At 35.6% G+C, this 18742-nt stretch overlaps 2 protein-coding genes across 7 annotated transcripts; both read left to right on the top strand.

Moving 5' to 3' along the window:
• The first annotated feature begins 66 nt into the window (after positions 1-66).
• On the top strand, positions 67-5489 carry LOC127072991 (tenascin-like). Of its 3 annotated transcripts, XR_007785640.1 has the most exons (8): positions 67-368; positions 539-638; positions 724-1644; positions 1740-2467; positions 2743-2906; positions 2994-3149; positions 3249-3402; positions 4994-5489. XR_007785640.1 is itself a non-coding variant. In XM_051013943.1 (7 exons), exons 1-7 carry the CDS (start codon positions 247-249, stop codon positions 3329-3331), a joined length of 2274 nt encoding a protein of 757 aa, XP_050869900.1. In that variant the 5' UTR covers positions 67-246; the 3' UTR covers positions 3332-3656. The 3 variants fall into 3 exon arrangements, 2 of the variants coding, with proteins under 2 accessions (XP_050869900.1, XP_050869901.1); XM_051013943.1 differs by lacking the exon at positions 4994-5489 and having other exon boundaries at positions 3249-3656; XM_051013944.1 differs by lacking the exon at positions 4994-5489 and having other exon boundaries at positions 297-368; positions 501-638; positions 3249-3656.
• On the top strand, positions 5239-18645 carry LOC127072999 (uncharacterized). 4 transcript variants are annotated; one of them, XM_051013967.1, is made up of 7 exons: positions 5240-6022; positions 8640-8783; positions 8920-9081; positions 9263-9439; positions 10065-10325; positions 14032-14327; positions 16091-18645. In XM_051013967.1, the coding sequence occupies exons 1-7, from the start codon at positions 5740-5742 to the stop codon at positions 16256-16258; spliced, it is 1491 nt and encodes a 496-aa protein (XP_050869924.1). In that variant the 5' UTR covers positions 5240-5739; the 3' UTR covers positions 16259-18645. The 4 variants fall into 4 exon arrangements, with proteins under 4 accessions (XP_050869927.1, XP_050869924.1, XP_050869925.1 ...); XM_051013968.1 differs by having other exon boundaries at positions 5241-6022; positions 10065-10208; positions 16088-18645; XM_051013966.1 differs by having other exon boundaries at positions 5241-6022; positions 16088-18645.
• Positions 18646-18742: the final 97 nt, after the last annotated feature.

Here is an 18742-nt window from a genome sequence, read left to right as displayed (position 1 = left end):
TTCATCAAATAATGAAAAAGAATAATAAAACCCAAGATAGTCTGCTTCCGGCGATCTATTTTCTACCGTATGGAGAATCCGCGAGAAATGATAATGGAAAACATCCTGTCACATTCAGATAACATTGAACAGTTTCACGAAGAAAGGAAGCAAGATAAATTGGACGATATTCAAAGTCATGAAAATATTCTCTGACTGCCAGACAAACATTGTTTCGCCGTAGTACCAAGTATATCTTTCGTTAACATGAGATTTAACATTGCATCCTTATATGTCATCGTTTATTTGATGGTCGAGCTGCCCAAAATATCAACCCTATTTCCTTGGAAAGACATGAAAGACCAGTCAATTTGTTTGGAAATTATAACGTAAGTAAGACGTGCATAGGTCTGATTTTCTTTATCAGCCTTAGGTGATTGCACCGGTGAATAACCAGTGCCCAGTGTGTGATCGTTTTGAAAGAAATATCATTGATCTATTTAATCATCTTTACTCCAAAGCCAATTTTTAAATGAAATTTGATCGATTTCAACGACAGAAAGATGCAATTCCGTAACGTGCCTTATTATGAGACATACTGGCACCGTGTTCTGGGAATCTACAAACAGGAAAGACATCGTATCAATTACAAAATTGAAGTGAGTATCGTTTCGTGTTCGCATGGATCAATCGCCATGAAATAACACCAATCAACCAACGTGCTAATTGATTTGTCGTTTTCAGTATTACCCGACATTTCACACACAAAAAAAGTGCTGTAACGGATACAAAGAGGTATCAAATAAATGCGTTCCTAATTGCTTTCCAGACTGTGAGAACGGATTATGTAAAGCTCCGGACACATGTGAGTGCTTTCCAGGATATTCCATATCAACGGAGGAGAAACATATTTGTAAACCGATTTGTTCGAATGGTTGTTGGAATGGCGAATGCATTCAACCCGAAGTTTGTATCTGCTACCCGGATTACTTCATAGATTCCGACGGATACATTTGCCGTCCCAATTGCGAAGAGAAGTGCGATCCTAATAACGGCTATTGTGTAGAACCGAATACTTGTGGTTGTAATTTTGGATATAAGAAATCAAACGAATCGGAGATGTGCGATCCGATTTGCGAACGCGAATGTATCAACGGCAGGTGCGTCGAACCAAACACCTGCAGCTGCTACGACGATTACGAACTGGATGTTAACGATTCGTTCAATTGTATTCCAAAATGCGAACAGAATTGTCTCTTCGGAACATGTACAGCTCCCAACGTTTGCACGTGCAACATCGGATACAAACCAATCAACGAAAGTGATTGCAAACCGATCTGCAATCAACCGTGTGTAATGGGTGTCTGTATAGCACCTGACATCTGCAACTGCATCGTCGGCTACAAATTTTCGAACATTTCCGTGCACGTTTGCGAACCACATTGCGAGCATGAATGTATCAATGGAACTTGCATTGCTCCGAATATTTGCAAATGCAACGAAGGATTCACCTTCGATGAAGACGATGAAACAAGGACTGTCTGTAAACCTTTTTGCACCTTTCCCTGCGATCCCAATGCTGAATGCACCGCGCCTGATCGCTGCACTTGTCATGAAGGATATCGTTTCTTTGGGGAAAATGATACAACGAACAACATTAGTACGGTAGAATATCTCATTCGTGAAAATTTCAGAAAATAAATAGTTTTTTATCATGGATCACGACAAAATAAATCTAACGATCTCGATCTTCACGACAGGTATCGAATAACGAAAATGGCACCATCTGCGTCCCGGTATGTAAAAAAGATTGCGAGAACGGCAAATGTGTCTTTCCTGATGTTTGCATCTGCGAAGAAGGATATGATAAAGTTTGGGTGCAAATGATACCAGATAACATAAACAGTTATCCCTGTACATCAATTTGTAAAAAAGTCTGTGATTTGAACGGCAATTGCAACGCACCTGATAATTGTATATGCAATAATACGTATCATAACACGAAAATACAAGGTAAATACATTTGTCAACCTTCTTGCAATATAAACTGTGAGCATGGTACGTGCGAGGCTCCAAATGTTTGCACCTGCGACGAAGGATACAAACAAAACGAGAAGGGTCGATGCGTCGATGCGATTTGTCATCCTTCTTGTATCAATGGCACTTGCACCAAACCAAACGTTTGTACTTGTTACGATGGTTATCGTCTACGAAACGAGACAATTTGTGAGCCAATTTGCGAAAGTTCTTGTCTAAACGGAACATGCGTGGCACCGAATACTTGTCGATGTAACGAAGGTTATTTCGAAATAAAAAACGACAATGTTTCTACTTGTGCCTCGACGTGTTCTCGAAACTGTAGCGAGCATGGTACTTGCCTCGATGAACAAAACTCCTGCTCTTGTTTCTTTGGATGGACCGGTGTAAATTGTGACGAAGCCAGCCTCTGCGTTTACGAAACAACTCTCGATTCGATTCTCCTTTCTTCGTAAGTATCGCAAGAATACGTATTTTTTCTGAAGTACAGTGGATCTGTTTTATATTCATTGTACAAGACAGAAAATATTTGTTCCAAAATAAATATTAAGTTTTAATCGTTTGATTATTACGAATTACCGAACGTTTCTTTAAAGCGTCTAGACAAAATTTATTAATGAAAATTAATATAATATTATGAAAGAATAAGAAAATATTTTTTCCAACGTATTTCATAGATATAAATATGTTATATCAATAATGCAAACTAATTAATCTTTTTAATAGGATTACAATCATGAATGAGACGAACAGCACGTTGACGAAGAGCTACGATAACGCGCCTCTTTGTTATCAATGTTTCGATTCCGTCGACAATGCGACATTGTGTTTCGTCGTACATTCGAACGAATCGCTTACAATACCAACAGTTGGTTGTTTCCTTAGTACAGGTACGGTATCTATAGTTAACAGATAGCAATTTGTATCGCAACACGAAATGAAAATACAAAACTAATCGGGCTTTCCTGCGTTTCCAGAATTGCCATGCTACAGGAGACCACATAATAATGCATTGAAAAGCTCTTCCAATATAATGGAGTTGCTGATAGTAATCACAATAGCTATCACAATAGTTGCTACTATAAATGGATATATAATTGCTCGCAAATGTCGAAAGCAATCAACGATTTTAAGTAATTTTATAAATTTTAATACTTATTTTAATATTTAATAATTTTTTTCTAATAATATTTAATAAGCTTTTTTATATAATGAAATTCTATCTTCTTTAGTACCGAACGAGCAAATTAATTCGTTGACAAGTGATAGTGATACTCTGATAATGAGAGACGAGGATTATCTAATCGAACAATGACAAGTGTAAGAGATTAGAAGTCTTCTCGGGCTTCAACAAGAGACCTATACAACATAACTGAAAATATTATGGTAATTTTATAGATTGTTTATTATAAGTACGTACATATACGATATATACATTATACACGTGTTATTCTCGAACTTATGAAGGTCGATATGACGTAAAGATAACGAATGTGTTTTTCGAAAGCGAAAGAAAAGATTATCATATTTTGTAATTTTATTGAATTAGAATTATTGAATTAGAATGTCCGAAAAGAACTATTAAATCTTGTAATAGTACTTATTATAAAAATATGCGAATAAACGATGTTGTTACAGAACACTTCTTACAATTCAGAACATATATAGGTATCTATTATTTAATTTTTTATATTATTCAAATCTATTTCAAGGAGATAAAATAGATATTAAAAATTCGGTGATTTTTCCATTTTAGATTGTAATTAGCAAACTATAAGAGATAGAAAATATTTTAAGACAAAAGTTATTTCTTTTCATTAGATTTATTAATCGATAAAGGATATATCAATTATTCAAACAATTAAAAAAAAGTTATAAATAAATATATTAATAATTATTTTTAAATTCATTGTTTTGTGTAAAGTCTTAATCAGTAGTTTAAGTAATTATGAAACAAAATAATATTTTTTTTTAATACAATACAAAAATTATTATGCTATTTCATAATTATTTAAACTACGATTAAGATATTATGTGAAAAATGACTTACAAAAAATTATTTATATCTTTGTTTATAACTTTTTTCTAATTACATAAAAAAATTGATGTCTTTTATAAAATGATAATTTTAATCAAAAGAAGTAACTTTTGTTTCAAAACTTTTTTTCTATTTCTTATCTAGTTACGATATAAGATCGGATAATACCCGAATTTTCAAAGATGAATTTTAGAGTGAATTTGTGTAATAAAAAAAAAATTGGGTTATATCGATATATATTCTATATATCCTCAAAATTCTATAATTTTCTAAATTTCTGGATTGGGGATCTTCCCTTGTTAGCTACAGTATCGAAACGATCAAATAGTTTCCAAGTAATTCTATATATTTCACCTTCGTATACCAAGTCAAAAGAGAGAAATATCATTGCTTGTGTACATTTTTTGTCTTTCAATATGACGAGTTTATTCCAGTTCAATAATGCCTCTCCTAGTAACAATGGATAGTATTGGTGTCTCTAGAGCACAGAACGTTTATTCGTGAAAATCGTCACTTTTTCAATAGAATTTAAATATGGTATAATCTTAATATGCAATAATAGTTAGCCGAAATTTTAACTTATTAAAATTCTCTATCGCCTAGTGAAAGAGAGAAAGACGTAATTTAGGTTAATGGAGAAAACTTACAGTTAACGATTAGAGCTATAGCTATTTATAAGAAGGTTCTCGATGAGCTTGCAAAATGGGTGAAGGTTAGGAAAACGATTCAGTAACATGTCCTACATGAATTTTTATTGGATTATATAATATTTCTCCCCGAATTCAAGTACATATGCAAATTCGAAAAAGTGACCAGTACAAGACCGTAAACGCATGACTGCAACTACGAGTTTTATACGTGCAAAATTAAAGACATAAAAATCAGATACGCATAAAATGAATATCGTAAAAGAATATATTTACGAAAAACCCGCATTAGTATTCTTTTTCCGAGGCCTCTGATCGATCATTTATCGTCTGTCGTCTCCACCCTTTGACGAAACATGCCGAATAATATAAGTAAACGAGTGAGCGAGCGAGCGAGCGGACGAACAAGCATCCCTGATCGCGATGCGAAGCAACAGAGAGCATCGAGCAGATCGCGCAGCTGCAGGCAACGGTCGGTGGTCGGACGGCGGGTGACGAACGGTGAGCGGCGTTAAACGGGTGGCAAGGGCCGTGTCGGTGGGGTTGCAATGCGGGAGAAGACGCAACTAGCAGTTTCGAGCGGTTTCTCTCCGGTCAGAGTGTACTCGCTGCTGGAGCAGCGTGGTAACGTCTACGTTCAGGTCGCGTTTTATTCCCGAGAAACAATAGAACTGCACCTACGTGTAAGAAACATTACTCCGGCGACGCAACTTAACGAAAGAAGGAAGGATAAGCGTAGAAAGAAAATCGAAGAAGAAGAAGAAGAAGAAGAAGAAAAAGAAGAAAAATAGAAAGAAGAGGAAAAAAAAGAAGACGAGAAAAGTGAATCGAGAGAAAGGAGCAGGGAGGAGCGCTCGCGCGCTCCCTCAGCCGACGACATAAGGTGCCGGTCTCGGGATAGAGGGCGAGGGTGGCTCGTAGCAGAAGCAAGAAGAGGAAGAGGAAGAGGAAGAAGTGGGGGAGGAGACGGGCGAAGGGAAAGGATGTCGATGCGCCAGCGGTGCTCGGTTTCGGGGGTTGACTCGCGCCGCGGGGGCGATGAGCGCATTTCCCTCCGCCCTGAGATTTCCAACCCGCTTCTCCTGCCGTTCCTGGCTCCTGTTCAGCTGCAGCATCGTCTTCCTGATCTCGAGCCTGATCACCGCCACCATCGCCGATCGCTCTCCCTCGAGGAATCATCCTCGAATCTTTCGACGGCAGGTGGGAGGTGATGACGTGCACGGATCATCAAGCTACCTCGACGACCACGTCGCCGTCTACGACGACGGCGAGATACTCGACGACCTGGACGACGACTACTTTGAGGCGAATATTACCGCAGGTAAGCAATCACCTACGCCTTTCCCATTTATTTACCCTCAAATTTATGTCAAATTCCTCTTAATTTCCTCTTAACCTTTTTACCGTAATCCTGAACTAGTGAGAACTACTTTTCGTGTTCGTTTGTTCCTTTCCTTCTTTTCGCCTCGAGCTGGAATCGATTATATGCCAGGTGAGCTGTTCTTATCAGCAAAGGTCATTCTTTTCCTCGATCCCGAGCCTTCTGTCTTCTCATCTTCTATCATTATTTTCGATACGCCCATCGGTCGGAGTGATAAAGTAGCACACTCGACTGCCATCGGCAATGACCCCGATAAGTTCGTCTAGGAAAATAACTTTCTACAGAGGTCCTTTTCGAAAATTTGACAACAAACGAGAATAGTCTGTGATGTCTTTCGTGTTATTGGCTCTTGTTACGTGTATTCATGTTCGGAAAAATGGCGTCAGAAGAAAATTTTTAATGAGAAAAACGATGTTTTTTGCTTTGTAGGAAACATAAAGACATTCTTCGATGACAATCTTCCCTAGACGGTTATAAATTTTGGTCTTATAAATGATGTTTTACGATCATATCTTTTCATCGTTAAAAAATAAATAACTATAACGTATAAAGCATTGGAAAATCGATAGGATCTTCGATCTTTGATTTTTTATTTTATTTTACAGATGATTAGTTCTCAAAGACTTCACCAAAGGCACGTTATGTCATCCCGTCCTCCATTAACAACGATGAAATCTAATATCGATCGTTTTTTTACCTTGAAATTTTAATTAAAAGTACGACAGACCGAAACGATAAAAGGCTATCGGTATCCTTGCGATCAATAAAAGGCTATCCTACCTGTCGGACTTTATTTCATTTCCACAGGAATAAGAAAGATTGAGCGAATGAACTACCTTAAGGTACTTCATCTTCATTGCCTTTTTTGCGCCTGCTCTATTAAAAGCGTGCTACTTTTCTCGAGAACATTCATTCGATAAACGTCTCTACCCAATTCACGAAACAACGTTTCAAACTAGCCACTTCAAATAATCCTCTGATTATGTTCTCGATACGACTCACATAAACTTCTTCTCTTTCGTGAACGTTTCATCGATTTCTTCCTACAAATTTGATCAGTAAATCATATGTATTTAAGCGACAAGTTTCATATGTTAAAATATGACAAATTTTTTTTAACAGTTTAATAAGACTACTAAAATGTTTTAAAGATTTGTTAAAAATTTATCAGATTTCTTAAATGAATTTTAATTCATCAAAACCATAACGAAAAAGAATGCAACGTTATATAACATTCCGAAAATTGAAGCGGAGTCCAAAAAAAATAACGACGTTGCAGTGCGCAGTTTGCACATGGATTTGCGCTTGCGTTAGTTCAGTACCAAGAAAGGAACGCGCCCTTCTTGATTTTCGCGCCAAGCACGCCACCGGTATTGATTTTAATAGATGCTGCAAGCGCTCAAGCTCCGCGTGTAAAAGCGTGTAGAAGGATTGCAATTGCTTTTAATTCGACGCATTTATACTTCTAAATATTATATATCCATTATTTTCTAAAAAAGAGAGAGGTAGAGAAACTAAAAAGAACGACGGCACGTATTCTTTTCTTTCGACATTACACTTGAATCGAAATATATTACGATTAGAGAAACACAAATCATTAACCTGTATAAAATGACATGTTTACAAATTACAAAAATGTTCACTTAGTATTGAGACTATTATGATTCTCGCCAATTTATCGAGCGTCCTAGTTAAAGAACTTTTCGAGGTAGAGTAAATAAATTGAGGATAATTCATGAAATATTAATGGTCCGTTGGGTCATAGAAGTGAGGATTTGGTCGAGAACCTTTAATTAGGAACGGATGTGTTCTATTAACATAATATTACTCTGTGGAAGCGTGCCAACAAAGTTATCCGTTGTTGCGCGGACTACAACGACTAATATACGTAATAACAATATATAGTTGTACGGGATATGGCAAAACGAATGTAAGCGAGCTGGCAAAATGCCCGCTCAAAGATATCCGCGAGCAAATCTCGCGATCTGCTTTAATAACTCTCCGATTTATGTCCAATTACAATCGGAGAAAGAAAATGAAATTTCTCGGCGAATTTCTTCGATACTCTCGAATTAGGGTATATCGTTGCTGAGAAGCCAGCTAAGTCCAAGAACGGAAACTTGTTCGGATCAGAAACTTTGAATAGTCACCGGGCAAGTTCCACACTGGCCGGTTTATACACGGACATATTCTACTGGTCGTTTAATCGTTTAGAATGTGTGCACACTAGCTCACGGTCCTTGGCAAATGGCAAAGTTCAGCGAAGACTCTGCAACAGACACGTACATACGTGCATACGTACATAGACAAACTGACACCAAAACCGAAATGTAGGAATATTCCGGTTTACCACAGAAGGAGATGGGACTGCCGAGGAATTCATTATCGAACGCTCCAATTACTCTACTGTTAATTTACAACTTTCAGACGACTCGATACGATAACTTTCTCGCACGTCCTCAGCCTATCTTCCTTGATAATTTTCAAAATTAAATTCCAGATCGATAACTCTCTTACGTACAATAATTTATATCTATCGTTTTTGTGTCTTTTACAGAAAAGGGCCAGTATCTGGGCTCGCCGTGCGAACTTACGTGCAATCCGGATCTACAGCACGTGATCTGCGATTCCATCACTGGCTCGTGCGAGTGTGAAAAATTCTACCCCGTTCGTCTTGGGCCTAACAAAGGATGTGCCAAACGTACGTGATAATTTCCACAATTTTATGTCACCTCTTCAAACTCCTTCTTCAAACGCTTAGCTTTCTTAAAACAGCTATAAATAATTATAGCTTCACTCATATAAAAAACGTTAACAAGAAATTCACCGTCTTTCAGCGAAAAGACTCGGAGAGCAGTGTTTCTACCGTGCAACTTGCACTTTTACGGATCAACACTCGACCTGTACACAGGTGCAGCACAATGCGGTGTGCGACTGCGAGGAAGGCTATCACAGGGTCACCTTGTCCAGACCAACAAAGAAGGTCTTCTGCGCCGAAGGTAAGCAGTGCCAGCTTGCTGTCCGATCCTTTAAATGAAGAACACAAAGTTTAATAGTGTCTCTTGGAAAATCATGTCTACGATCGAACATCTTAAAATTACATTTACTCCTCGACGACGTCTTTCAGAAAAAGAAAAAGAAACACCAAATATCTCTCATAAATTTTTCATCACTTGACAGATCTCGTGCTGATAACTACAGACATACCGACACTACTCTGCATAGCATCCGGCATAGCTGTGTTCACGGGCATGATATGTTTTGTCCTGAAACTATTCAGCCGTGCGAGATATTCAAGGCCACGACACTATGCCAACGCGAATCATGCACCACCTATGCTATTCTCTAGCGATACAGGTAAATTAGTTAAAATATATCGCGAAGGAAAACATCGATCTGCCATCGCTTGCCTGAAAATCGCATGCCATTTCATATAGCTATATCGTACATAAAGCACTGTATCGTCATCGTCATCACCATTGTTGTTGTCATCGTAGTCTAATAAGAGATTTCCTTAACATCGATTCAAAACTCAGAACGATGAGTTTCATTTATAATCGATCATTAACCGAATATCATTTGCGTGCGCCAACTTTGTACCAGGTATACTTATATATTCCATTAAAGCATCCATCTTAGCCTATAAGAAATCAATAAAAGCGACCTATATCGTATCACAAGCATGGTTGTCGTACCGAAGTTCATCTATTCTCGTCTCACCTCATTACCTACATTGGATATCGAGCCAGAACGTATGCGTGACTATGAAACGCTCAATTAGGTACTCTCAAAAGGACAAAAACATAAAAACTCTCGAGAAACAAAAATGGAAAATCTATTCTCTTCGTTCATATTTTCTTGAGAAAAAAGAAAAATACGCAATCATCTCGAACTCGTCACGTTCATCGGAAAACGAAAGGAAATACAAAAGAGGAAGATAAAAAAATATCAGAGTTTCTCTCTCTTTCTCGATAATCTTTAGGTATACCTCTGACGCTACATGGTGGCAGGCCATCCTCGCGTTCGAGCCAGAGAAGTGGAGGTGGCGGATCACTAAGCTGCGCGTTCACCAGGAGGCCTAGCAGTGGTGGTAGTCGCGGTCCGCTGGTACCGGCATCGAGAGCAGGTGCGGCACGAGCCGCCGCCATCTTGCTTATATCGTGTCACCTGCAGGCGACCAAAGGCGGGAACAAGCACCGACGTACCCTTAGTGACGTAGCTGAGGGATCGTCCGACGGCCTCGGTAGACGATCACACACTCTCTCTCTCTCTCTCTCTCTCTCTCTCTCTCTCTCTCTCTCTCTCTCTCTCTCTCTCTCTCTCTCTGTCTCTCTCTCTCTATCTATCTATCTATCTATCTATCTATCTATCTGTCTCTATCTCTGTCTCTATTTCTATCTTTCTATCGAACGTTTTCTCTCTTTATCCTTCTCACATACTTCAGTGAAGAATTTTCAAACACCTGATGAAACTCACTCAAAGTCTTTACTAAAGACAATTGATGCACATTAAAAATACGCATATGTGTATCATTAATTTCGTCAGATGTTTCTGAAATTATCTTCCATAGGAAAAGTAATATTTTTCCATTCCTAATCCTTTAGTTCTCTAATTCCTCCATTTTTTAATCTAATATTCCATCTATTCCATTACCTATTCGTGAAATCGATTGTATAATTTTCTTGTTCTTTTCTCTTCTTTCTTCACTGCCTCTCTCTCTCTCTCTCTCTCTCTCTCTCTCTCTCTCTTTCTCTCTCTTTCTCTCTCTCTTTCTCTCTCTCTCACTCTCTCTCTCTCTCTCTCAATCTGTCTTTTCACGTGACTCGCTTCATGAAACCGACGACGAAGGTAACGCCGTTTTCACAATGGTGTTGGAAAAATCTTCGCATCTCAACAAAATTTCTCTCTCTATATTATTTCTTTGTGTATACGTATATGTCGCAAAAAAGTCGCTGTCGTTTATCTACGCAGTTGTATTTCCAACTCTCCTCAAGTTCTGGTTAGCCAAAAGTCTATCACATGATTAGATCTTCCTATTTATAAAACTCAACGATTGTCCTGCAATCGTACATGTAGGTTTCTTAATCTTTTTCTTTTTAATTCTCCAAATCATTTTAGGAAAATCACGATGGACATACCTTTTGACTAAAGCAGAAAACGGATGCAGCTTATTTAATTTCGTTAAACGTTTAAAAAGCGACCGATCTTATGTTATTTAGAATACCCCGTTAATGAGAATAGTTTACAGCTTTTTGTCCGTTATTTCCACGACGGACCATCGGTCGCAACATTCTTCTATTTTAAAAAACAATAAAGAAAAAGATATAAAATGAATATAAAGTAGGAGAAGAAAGATGCATAATCGATCTTTTTCACACAAGCCACACATGATGATTGCTTAAGAAAACTATGATAGGGCTGGAAGTTGTCCGGATTATCGCTATGAGAAGACGAATGGATCGCTCTCGACCGTGTTTACACGATTGCAAAATACAGACATACCCATCCACGATAGATAAATAAATATAAAAGTAATTTATAAAAAAACACTAAACCTTACATACACGATAAGGAAAGTGTGCGTCACAATGTGTGCTTCGCGAGTGTGTTACGAGATAGCAAGATGGCAGCGGCCGATTTCGTTGCTCGTTAACGAACAAAAGTTTTCTGGTAAGATTTGTAGAGAGACGCGAAATCTTTACGCACTAGCTAGCTCGCTGCACACACAACGCATTTAATATAATTACAAATCGCATGGAACGCTTCGGGGCCAGTTTCTCGGTATAATAAAAAAAATAAAGATTATCAGTCACGAATTCAATGAGATTCAAGCTGTTATTTTCTTGAACATAGATTCAAAGTTCGATGAAATCATAATCATTTTACCTATTCATTTAGCGAATCCAAAAATATTATTTAAAAATATTAACGAATCGAAAGACAAAAGATGTAACATTTTAACCGAGAAACCGGCGAACAAAGGAGAAGTCATTCGCGACTTTGTCTTTTTAGAGTAGTCGGCTTTTACGTAGCTTTTAACGCATCTTCTTCTGCGTCTCGAACTAGCGAGATTATTATGTCAAAATATCTTTTTCGTAGTAAAAACACGAACCTTACAAAACTCGCTTATAATGTACGTCATTTCTTTCTGCTTGTATTTCTTTTGCATTGCATCGCGCAATGAAGGTCACGCGAATTTTTTCTTTTTTCCTCTTTTATATCTCTCTTATATCTTCCTTTTTCTCTCCTTTCTCTTCCTTTTCACTGATTTCTTTCTCCTTTTTCTCTCATTTCTCCATAATATACCAATATATTTTAAATATTGAGAACGATTTGTAAGTGAAGATACAAAAATAAAATTATTATTACCCCATTCATATCACATTTCATTATTATTTGTCCTATTAAAGATCTAACAAAACTTCATTTTTTTAGAAGGAAACTAAAATTTTTAAAGAGGTTCACTTAGAACTGTATTTTGAGAGAAATCATTTCAATAGTATTTCTACTTCTCATCTTTCATTTATCCCTCTCTATGTACCATTAGAAATCTGCTTTTCCTATATTTCAATGGACAAAGTTTGACGTTAAAAGTCGGAAACGTCGATGAAATTTTGTCGATCGAACATTAGGACTGCTTCGTTTTCGTTTTATATATATAATGTGGAATGAAGTGTTTGACTTCGAAAAAACTCTATCTCTTTGTCTATTTGTCTTTCTGTTTGTCTCTTTCTTTCTTTCTCTCTTTCTCTCTCTCTCTCTCTCTCTCTCTCTCTCTCTCTCTCTCTCTCTCTCTCTCTCTCTCTCTCTCTCTCTCTCTTTCTTTCTCTCTCTCTCTCCCTTCTCATTCTGTCCTTCTTTTTCCTTCCTTTCTCTCTCTATCTCACTATATCTCTTATTATTTTCCGCTATGTCTATCAATTAATATTTCTATACGCGCTTTACAAGTGAAAAAGAACAGCAATGATCGAGCAACGTATGCATTTCCAACTTTCGTTTCCCACGGATGCTGCGTTCTGCTTTTCAAATACAATTTCCGTGCATATGATTCTCAAGATGCTGTCACGCTTGGATGGAAAAAATGATGAAAAAAAAAACCTATTTCCTTTTCTCAAGACAGAAATTTGTAAAAAAAAATTATCATTTTAGATTGAAACAGTGGCGGATTAAGTATTCGAAGATCCCTTTCTGTATATTAAATAAATATTTCTTTTTATGTAAGGTCATTAAATGAAAACGTATCAACTTAAAAATAGAAAATAATAATGAAAAACGAGCTAGAAATTATTAAGATCACGAAGACTACTTAAATAATTTTGTAAGATTTTAACTTTTAACGTTAATAGCTACATATAAAATCAATATCCTCGGCGTAGCACTCGAATATGAAATATAAACGATGTGTGCTTTCGCTTTGGCCTTTTGCCTGTTTGCTCGGTAAACGCGCGATTTTCATTCTCCCCGCCACTTATGCTCCACTTTTCATTCACACGATATCCACACCAACATGTCTCTGCGAACCTGTTCCGTCTATCCAAGTTACTACGCGAAGCGATGATCCGACGATCCATATATATACCGATTTGAAAAAATAAATATACGATAATAATTCTCAGCACTTTTCAAAAGCGTGTAAAAAGCTTGACTGTACGACAATGATGGCTTACGGGCGACATTTATTTTCGCTTAATTAGTATTCTTACAGAAATATCCTAGATTCACGCATCATCTACAGTAATACATACATATATATATATATATATATATATATATATATATATGTACATATACCTAATTCGTGCCATTAGAGAAAAACGGATGCGCTAGAATCCACTTTTTTCTTCCTTTTTCGGCTGCTAGGAGTCATAGAAGAACTTTCTTACATAAAACAAAGACGCATCTTCAAAGTCTTCGATTCTTGAACCAACACTAGATGCTCTTTTTGACAGGTTCCCGTCGACCTAGCTTAGCATCGGTTCACAGTTCAACGTCCTCAGCCCGTAGTTATAGTGCACGTAGGCTGGAAAAGGAACGGAACGAAAAAGAGCAACGACAGGCTCTTCAGGAGCTGAGGTTACAAAAACAACGGGAACAACAGCAGCAACAGCAACAACAACAACAACAGCAACAACAGCAACAACAACAGCAACAACAAGTAGCGCCCACACCAAGTCCTAGGACTCCTCATTCTACGGACGAACTTTTGCCGTCAGTCGAAGAGGGTAAAGAAGTATTTTACAACGAGGTACGTAAATATCTTAGAAACAACTATCAAGGCAAGATACCCAATACGAGAATTCAGAAAATTATAGAATTTTGGGAATATGTAAAATATATATAAACGTATATAATACAATCTTTTTTGCTATACAAATTCACTCTAAAGTGATAAAATTCACCCTTGAAAATTCGACTATTTTTCGATTTTATGTCGTAACTAAATAAGAAATAAAAAAAAAAGTTTTAAAAGAAAAGTTACTTCTTTTCATTAAAACTATTATTTCACAAAAGACCAATCAATTATGTATTTAATTAAAAAAGATTATAACCAAAGATATTCATTTTTTATAAAAGTCATTTTTTACGTAATATCTTAATCAATAGTTTAAATAACTATGTAATAACATAATAATTTTTTTTTTCATAGAAATACAAGTTTTATTGTATTAATGAATAACCCTTGACAATTGAGAGACTTCTGGATCCTAGTGTATCATACATATGTTGCGTAACGAGCAGTGTTCCTCTAACACTTACAAAAGTAATGTAATTTATTTCATATACTTTTGTTTCGCACATTACACAGTAGATAAATATACTAGATGGAAATATAGGGAAAAAAGATTGAAAAACTATTGAATACAACTTATTTTTATTAGAACTTTTTATTTTTATGGTAATTATTAAACATTTTTTTTATTTTCTCACGAAGTAATTGAAATAATGCAATTCGATTTAATAAGCAATTTTTAATAAACAATTCTTTTAATCTCTTTTAATAGACAATTCAAAGTTGAATAAGTAATTTAAGTATAGTTAGATAACTTTAAAAATACATATGTAATACTGATATTATGAGTTATTTTTCATGATGAAAGGTGAAACTCCAAAAAAATACCTAGGATGTACCATCGTAGGGATATTAATATACTATCTCTTACTTGCAGAGAAGCATACAAATATTATAATAACAATAAGTATATATAATAAGTAAATATTATAATAACAAAAGTTATAATAACGGTGTGTAGTAAAAACTCCAACGTCAATCTTTATGTGCATATATTCTCGACTAATCTAGAAATGCATTTTTCTTGGAAACGATACTTCCAAAGTAATTTTGTTATTCTTGATTTTCGTCTTATTTTGAACCATAAAATCTTCTTAGCATAGTTTATGCCACAGATTGTGGACCAACTGTATAAATCATCTTACTATTTTAGTATATGTTTCAGCGTCATAATGAATTTTAGTAAAACATGCAACATACAAATGATACATATGATATAATGGGATTCAAAATTTTTTTAATTATCGAGGAACACAATTCACCAATGCATCAATACTTGTATTTGTATAAAAAGAAATATTATAAGTTTCATAATTGTTGAAACAATGAATTTTAGAACAATGAAATTATTAAAGTATTTATTTATAACTTTTTTCTAATCATATAATTAATTGATATATCTTTTATCAAATAATAGTCCTAATTAAAAGAAATATCCTCTGTATTAAAATTTTTGTCTATCCCTTAGTTTGCTAGTTACAACATAAAATGGAAAAATAACTGAATTTCCCGAAGTAAATTTTATCCCCTTAGAGTGAATTTGGACAACAAAAAGAATTGAATAATATATATCTATACATGTTCTATATATTGCACAAAGTTTCATAATTTTCCATATTTGCGGGTTTGAATCTTCTTTTGTAAGTTACGAATAATATTCATTAATATCCACAACAAATATAAATGATCAAAATGATTAAATAATTAAATCGTAGCAGGTACCGACAACATCGGAGTCACCGGAGACTATGAAAACAGCGCTATCAACGACGAAAGCAGTGATTACCAATAGAAAAGTGGACGTTCCACCTGCCGCAATCCCGACAACGTCCATCTTCGACACAAACGTGGCGCCGCGCGCCTCCGTAGACATTTTTCAAGTATAGATCGAGATCGTGAGTCTTCTTCATCGTGATTCTTCGAAATGATCGATACATCTTCCGATGTAATTAGAAAATCTAATTAAGAAAATCACGACTAATTTAAAAAAGAAAAAAACAATGTTCGTCGAGCTTCATCTACGAACGCTCGATTTATTAATAATGCTTAACAATAATGCGGAACGAGCGTCGCCATAAAATGGAGTTTCATGCTAAAAACGGCATACCAATAAGGCAACTTCAAGTAATTAGCGTTTTATTCCGAATTAAAAAGAAGAAGAAGGTCTTATGAGAGATTAGATCCTTTAAAGGAACGCGATTAGTACGATCTGTCGTTTTTGCATCGGCACTAATCTGTTTTTTTTCTATCTTATTATTATTGCAATATTAATAATATATGATAATTACCATTATCTAAGGAATAGTATTCTGAAGAAAACAACAAACAAAAAAGATTACATATCCATAAATATCCATCTGTGGACGACGTGCGCTTTCGTTGTGAAAAAAAAAAGATTTTTATGGAATCTTTGCGTGATTGATTATTGAGCGATCTCATGCGTTCTTAAATAACCCACACGAAACAAAAGATATAATATAGATATATATATGCTTTTCATATACTACATAATATATATTTATTTATATTATATTAATAACATATTTACAATATTTACATGGAGTATATACATATACATATATATAATATATCGACTTGTTCCGTATGGGTATATCGTGGTTTAATGGGCCATGTAAGAACTGTAAGCCGTATCAGTTAACGTTTCAGCTCCTCGTCGATAATTAAACGACATATCAAAGGGAAAATAGCATTTGATGGACAAACGGTAACGAGGGAGGATACTTGCAAAATGAATACCATTTTGGGTACTCTTCTAAAATCTTGCGTCGATGGAAAGACGATTGACAAGGCATTTTTTCTTCTCTTTCTCGAAAAATCGAGACTAAACTTGTCTTCTAAAATCACTTATCGTTAGATATTTAATTGTTTGAAAACGATTGGATAGTGATTCATCACAACATTAGTATAATTAATGCAATATGGTTCATGAAATGTATAATGAAAAAGGAGAGCTTGATCTATTAGTAAATCTCCTGATCTCATCACCTTACATCGAAACGATTGGAAGTACGAGAGAAAATATTTGATAACATTTGGTTCCTTTTATTTTTATGCTTTTATTTTATATATTTATTATTCATCGAGAGACAGCGTATCAAGGAAATTGTTTCGATAAAAGGGATAAAAATGAAGGTCTCTTTTTACATTAGTTTATGTCAACTAATGATACACCAATCTCTTAATTATCAAGAGTCACGCATTTACTCACAATCCTGTACGATCGTTCTACCAATTTGTCATTTCTCTCTATCTGACTTTATCTCACTCACTCTCTCTCTCTCTCTCTCTCTCCCTACCTCCCTCCCTCCCGCCCTCCCTTCTTCTCCCTCTCTTTCTCTCTTTCTCTCTTTCGTTCTCCCTTTCTACTTTTTTTCTTTTTTTATCGAACATATTGCTAATTATTTATTAAAACAAAATATCTTCTCCAATCATTTTTTTATCGCGATCGTCCTTCGTCTCTTCACAACTGCCATCGTTTCAAATAAATCAGTCTAAGCAGCGTCGGCATTGTAAAAAGCGAGTCTATTCGTTCTTTGAATCATTTAATATAAAAGAAAAGAACGACGCGTAGGACCGAGGAAATTATTTCGCGAAAAAGAAATCAATTCGGGGTCGTCGCGAAGTGTATATCGACGCGTTCCGTGTTCGAATAATTTCACGCTGCCTTTTCCCTATAAGAATAAACAAAAAAATAAACGAAGAAACGAAGAAGAGCCATATATATACGTACCATCGGAAAGGAATCCCTCGCAAAATCCTTAGACCGCAATTCATACACTTCAATCGCAGAGTCGAATCTTCACATATAATCCATGTAAAAAAACAAAAATACCAAAAAAAAAAGAAAAAAGCAAGAAAAAAGAAACAAAAGCAACAGGCACAAAATTATACATATATGCGTGTTTGGCAACGATCGCACTTATAAAAGCAAAGATTGAAAAAAAAGAAAATGGGAAAAAAACCAAAAAGAAAAAAAGCAAAATGTAATATTACCCGATAGGTCCTCGTCGATCGATCGAGAGCTGCTAATTATTTATTAATGGAAGATAAAAGATATTTAAGTGACAAAAAGAAGAATAAGAATATATTTCAGCCCGCATATCTCCAAAAGTACTTTAACTCGACTTGCCGCATGATTTGTAAAGGTCGATGTACAACCAACACGTTATCGTTTTATCTCATTTTAAATGTTTACTGTATAATAAAAATTGTAATATAGTCGTTGGGCAAATAAAGCTCGTTTTTTCCAATATACATACATATACATACATATAACGACCGAACAATGCGTGTCTTTCGTGCGTAGACAGGAGTCAAATTTAATTTCCTTAAAAGGGACGCAATGAAGT

This window comes from Vespula vulgaris, chromosome 2, assembly GCF_905475345.1.
Source record: "Vespula vulgaris chromosome 2, iyVesVulg1.1, whole genome shotgun sequence".
NCBI lineage: Eukaryota > Metazoa > Arthropoda > Insecta > Hymenoptera > Vespidae > Vespula > Vespula vulgaris.
The sequence above is the reverse complement of the archived record's forward strand: the minus strand, read 5'-3'. Positions and strand labels throughout refer to the sequence as shown.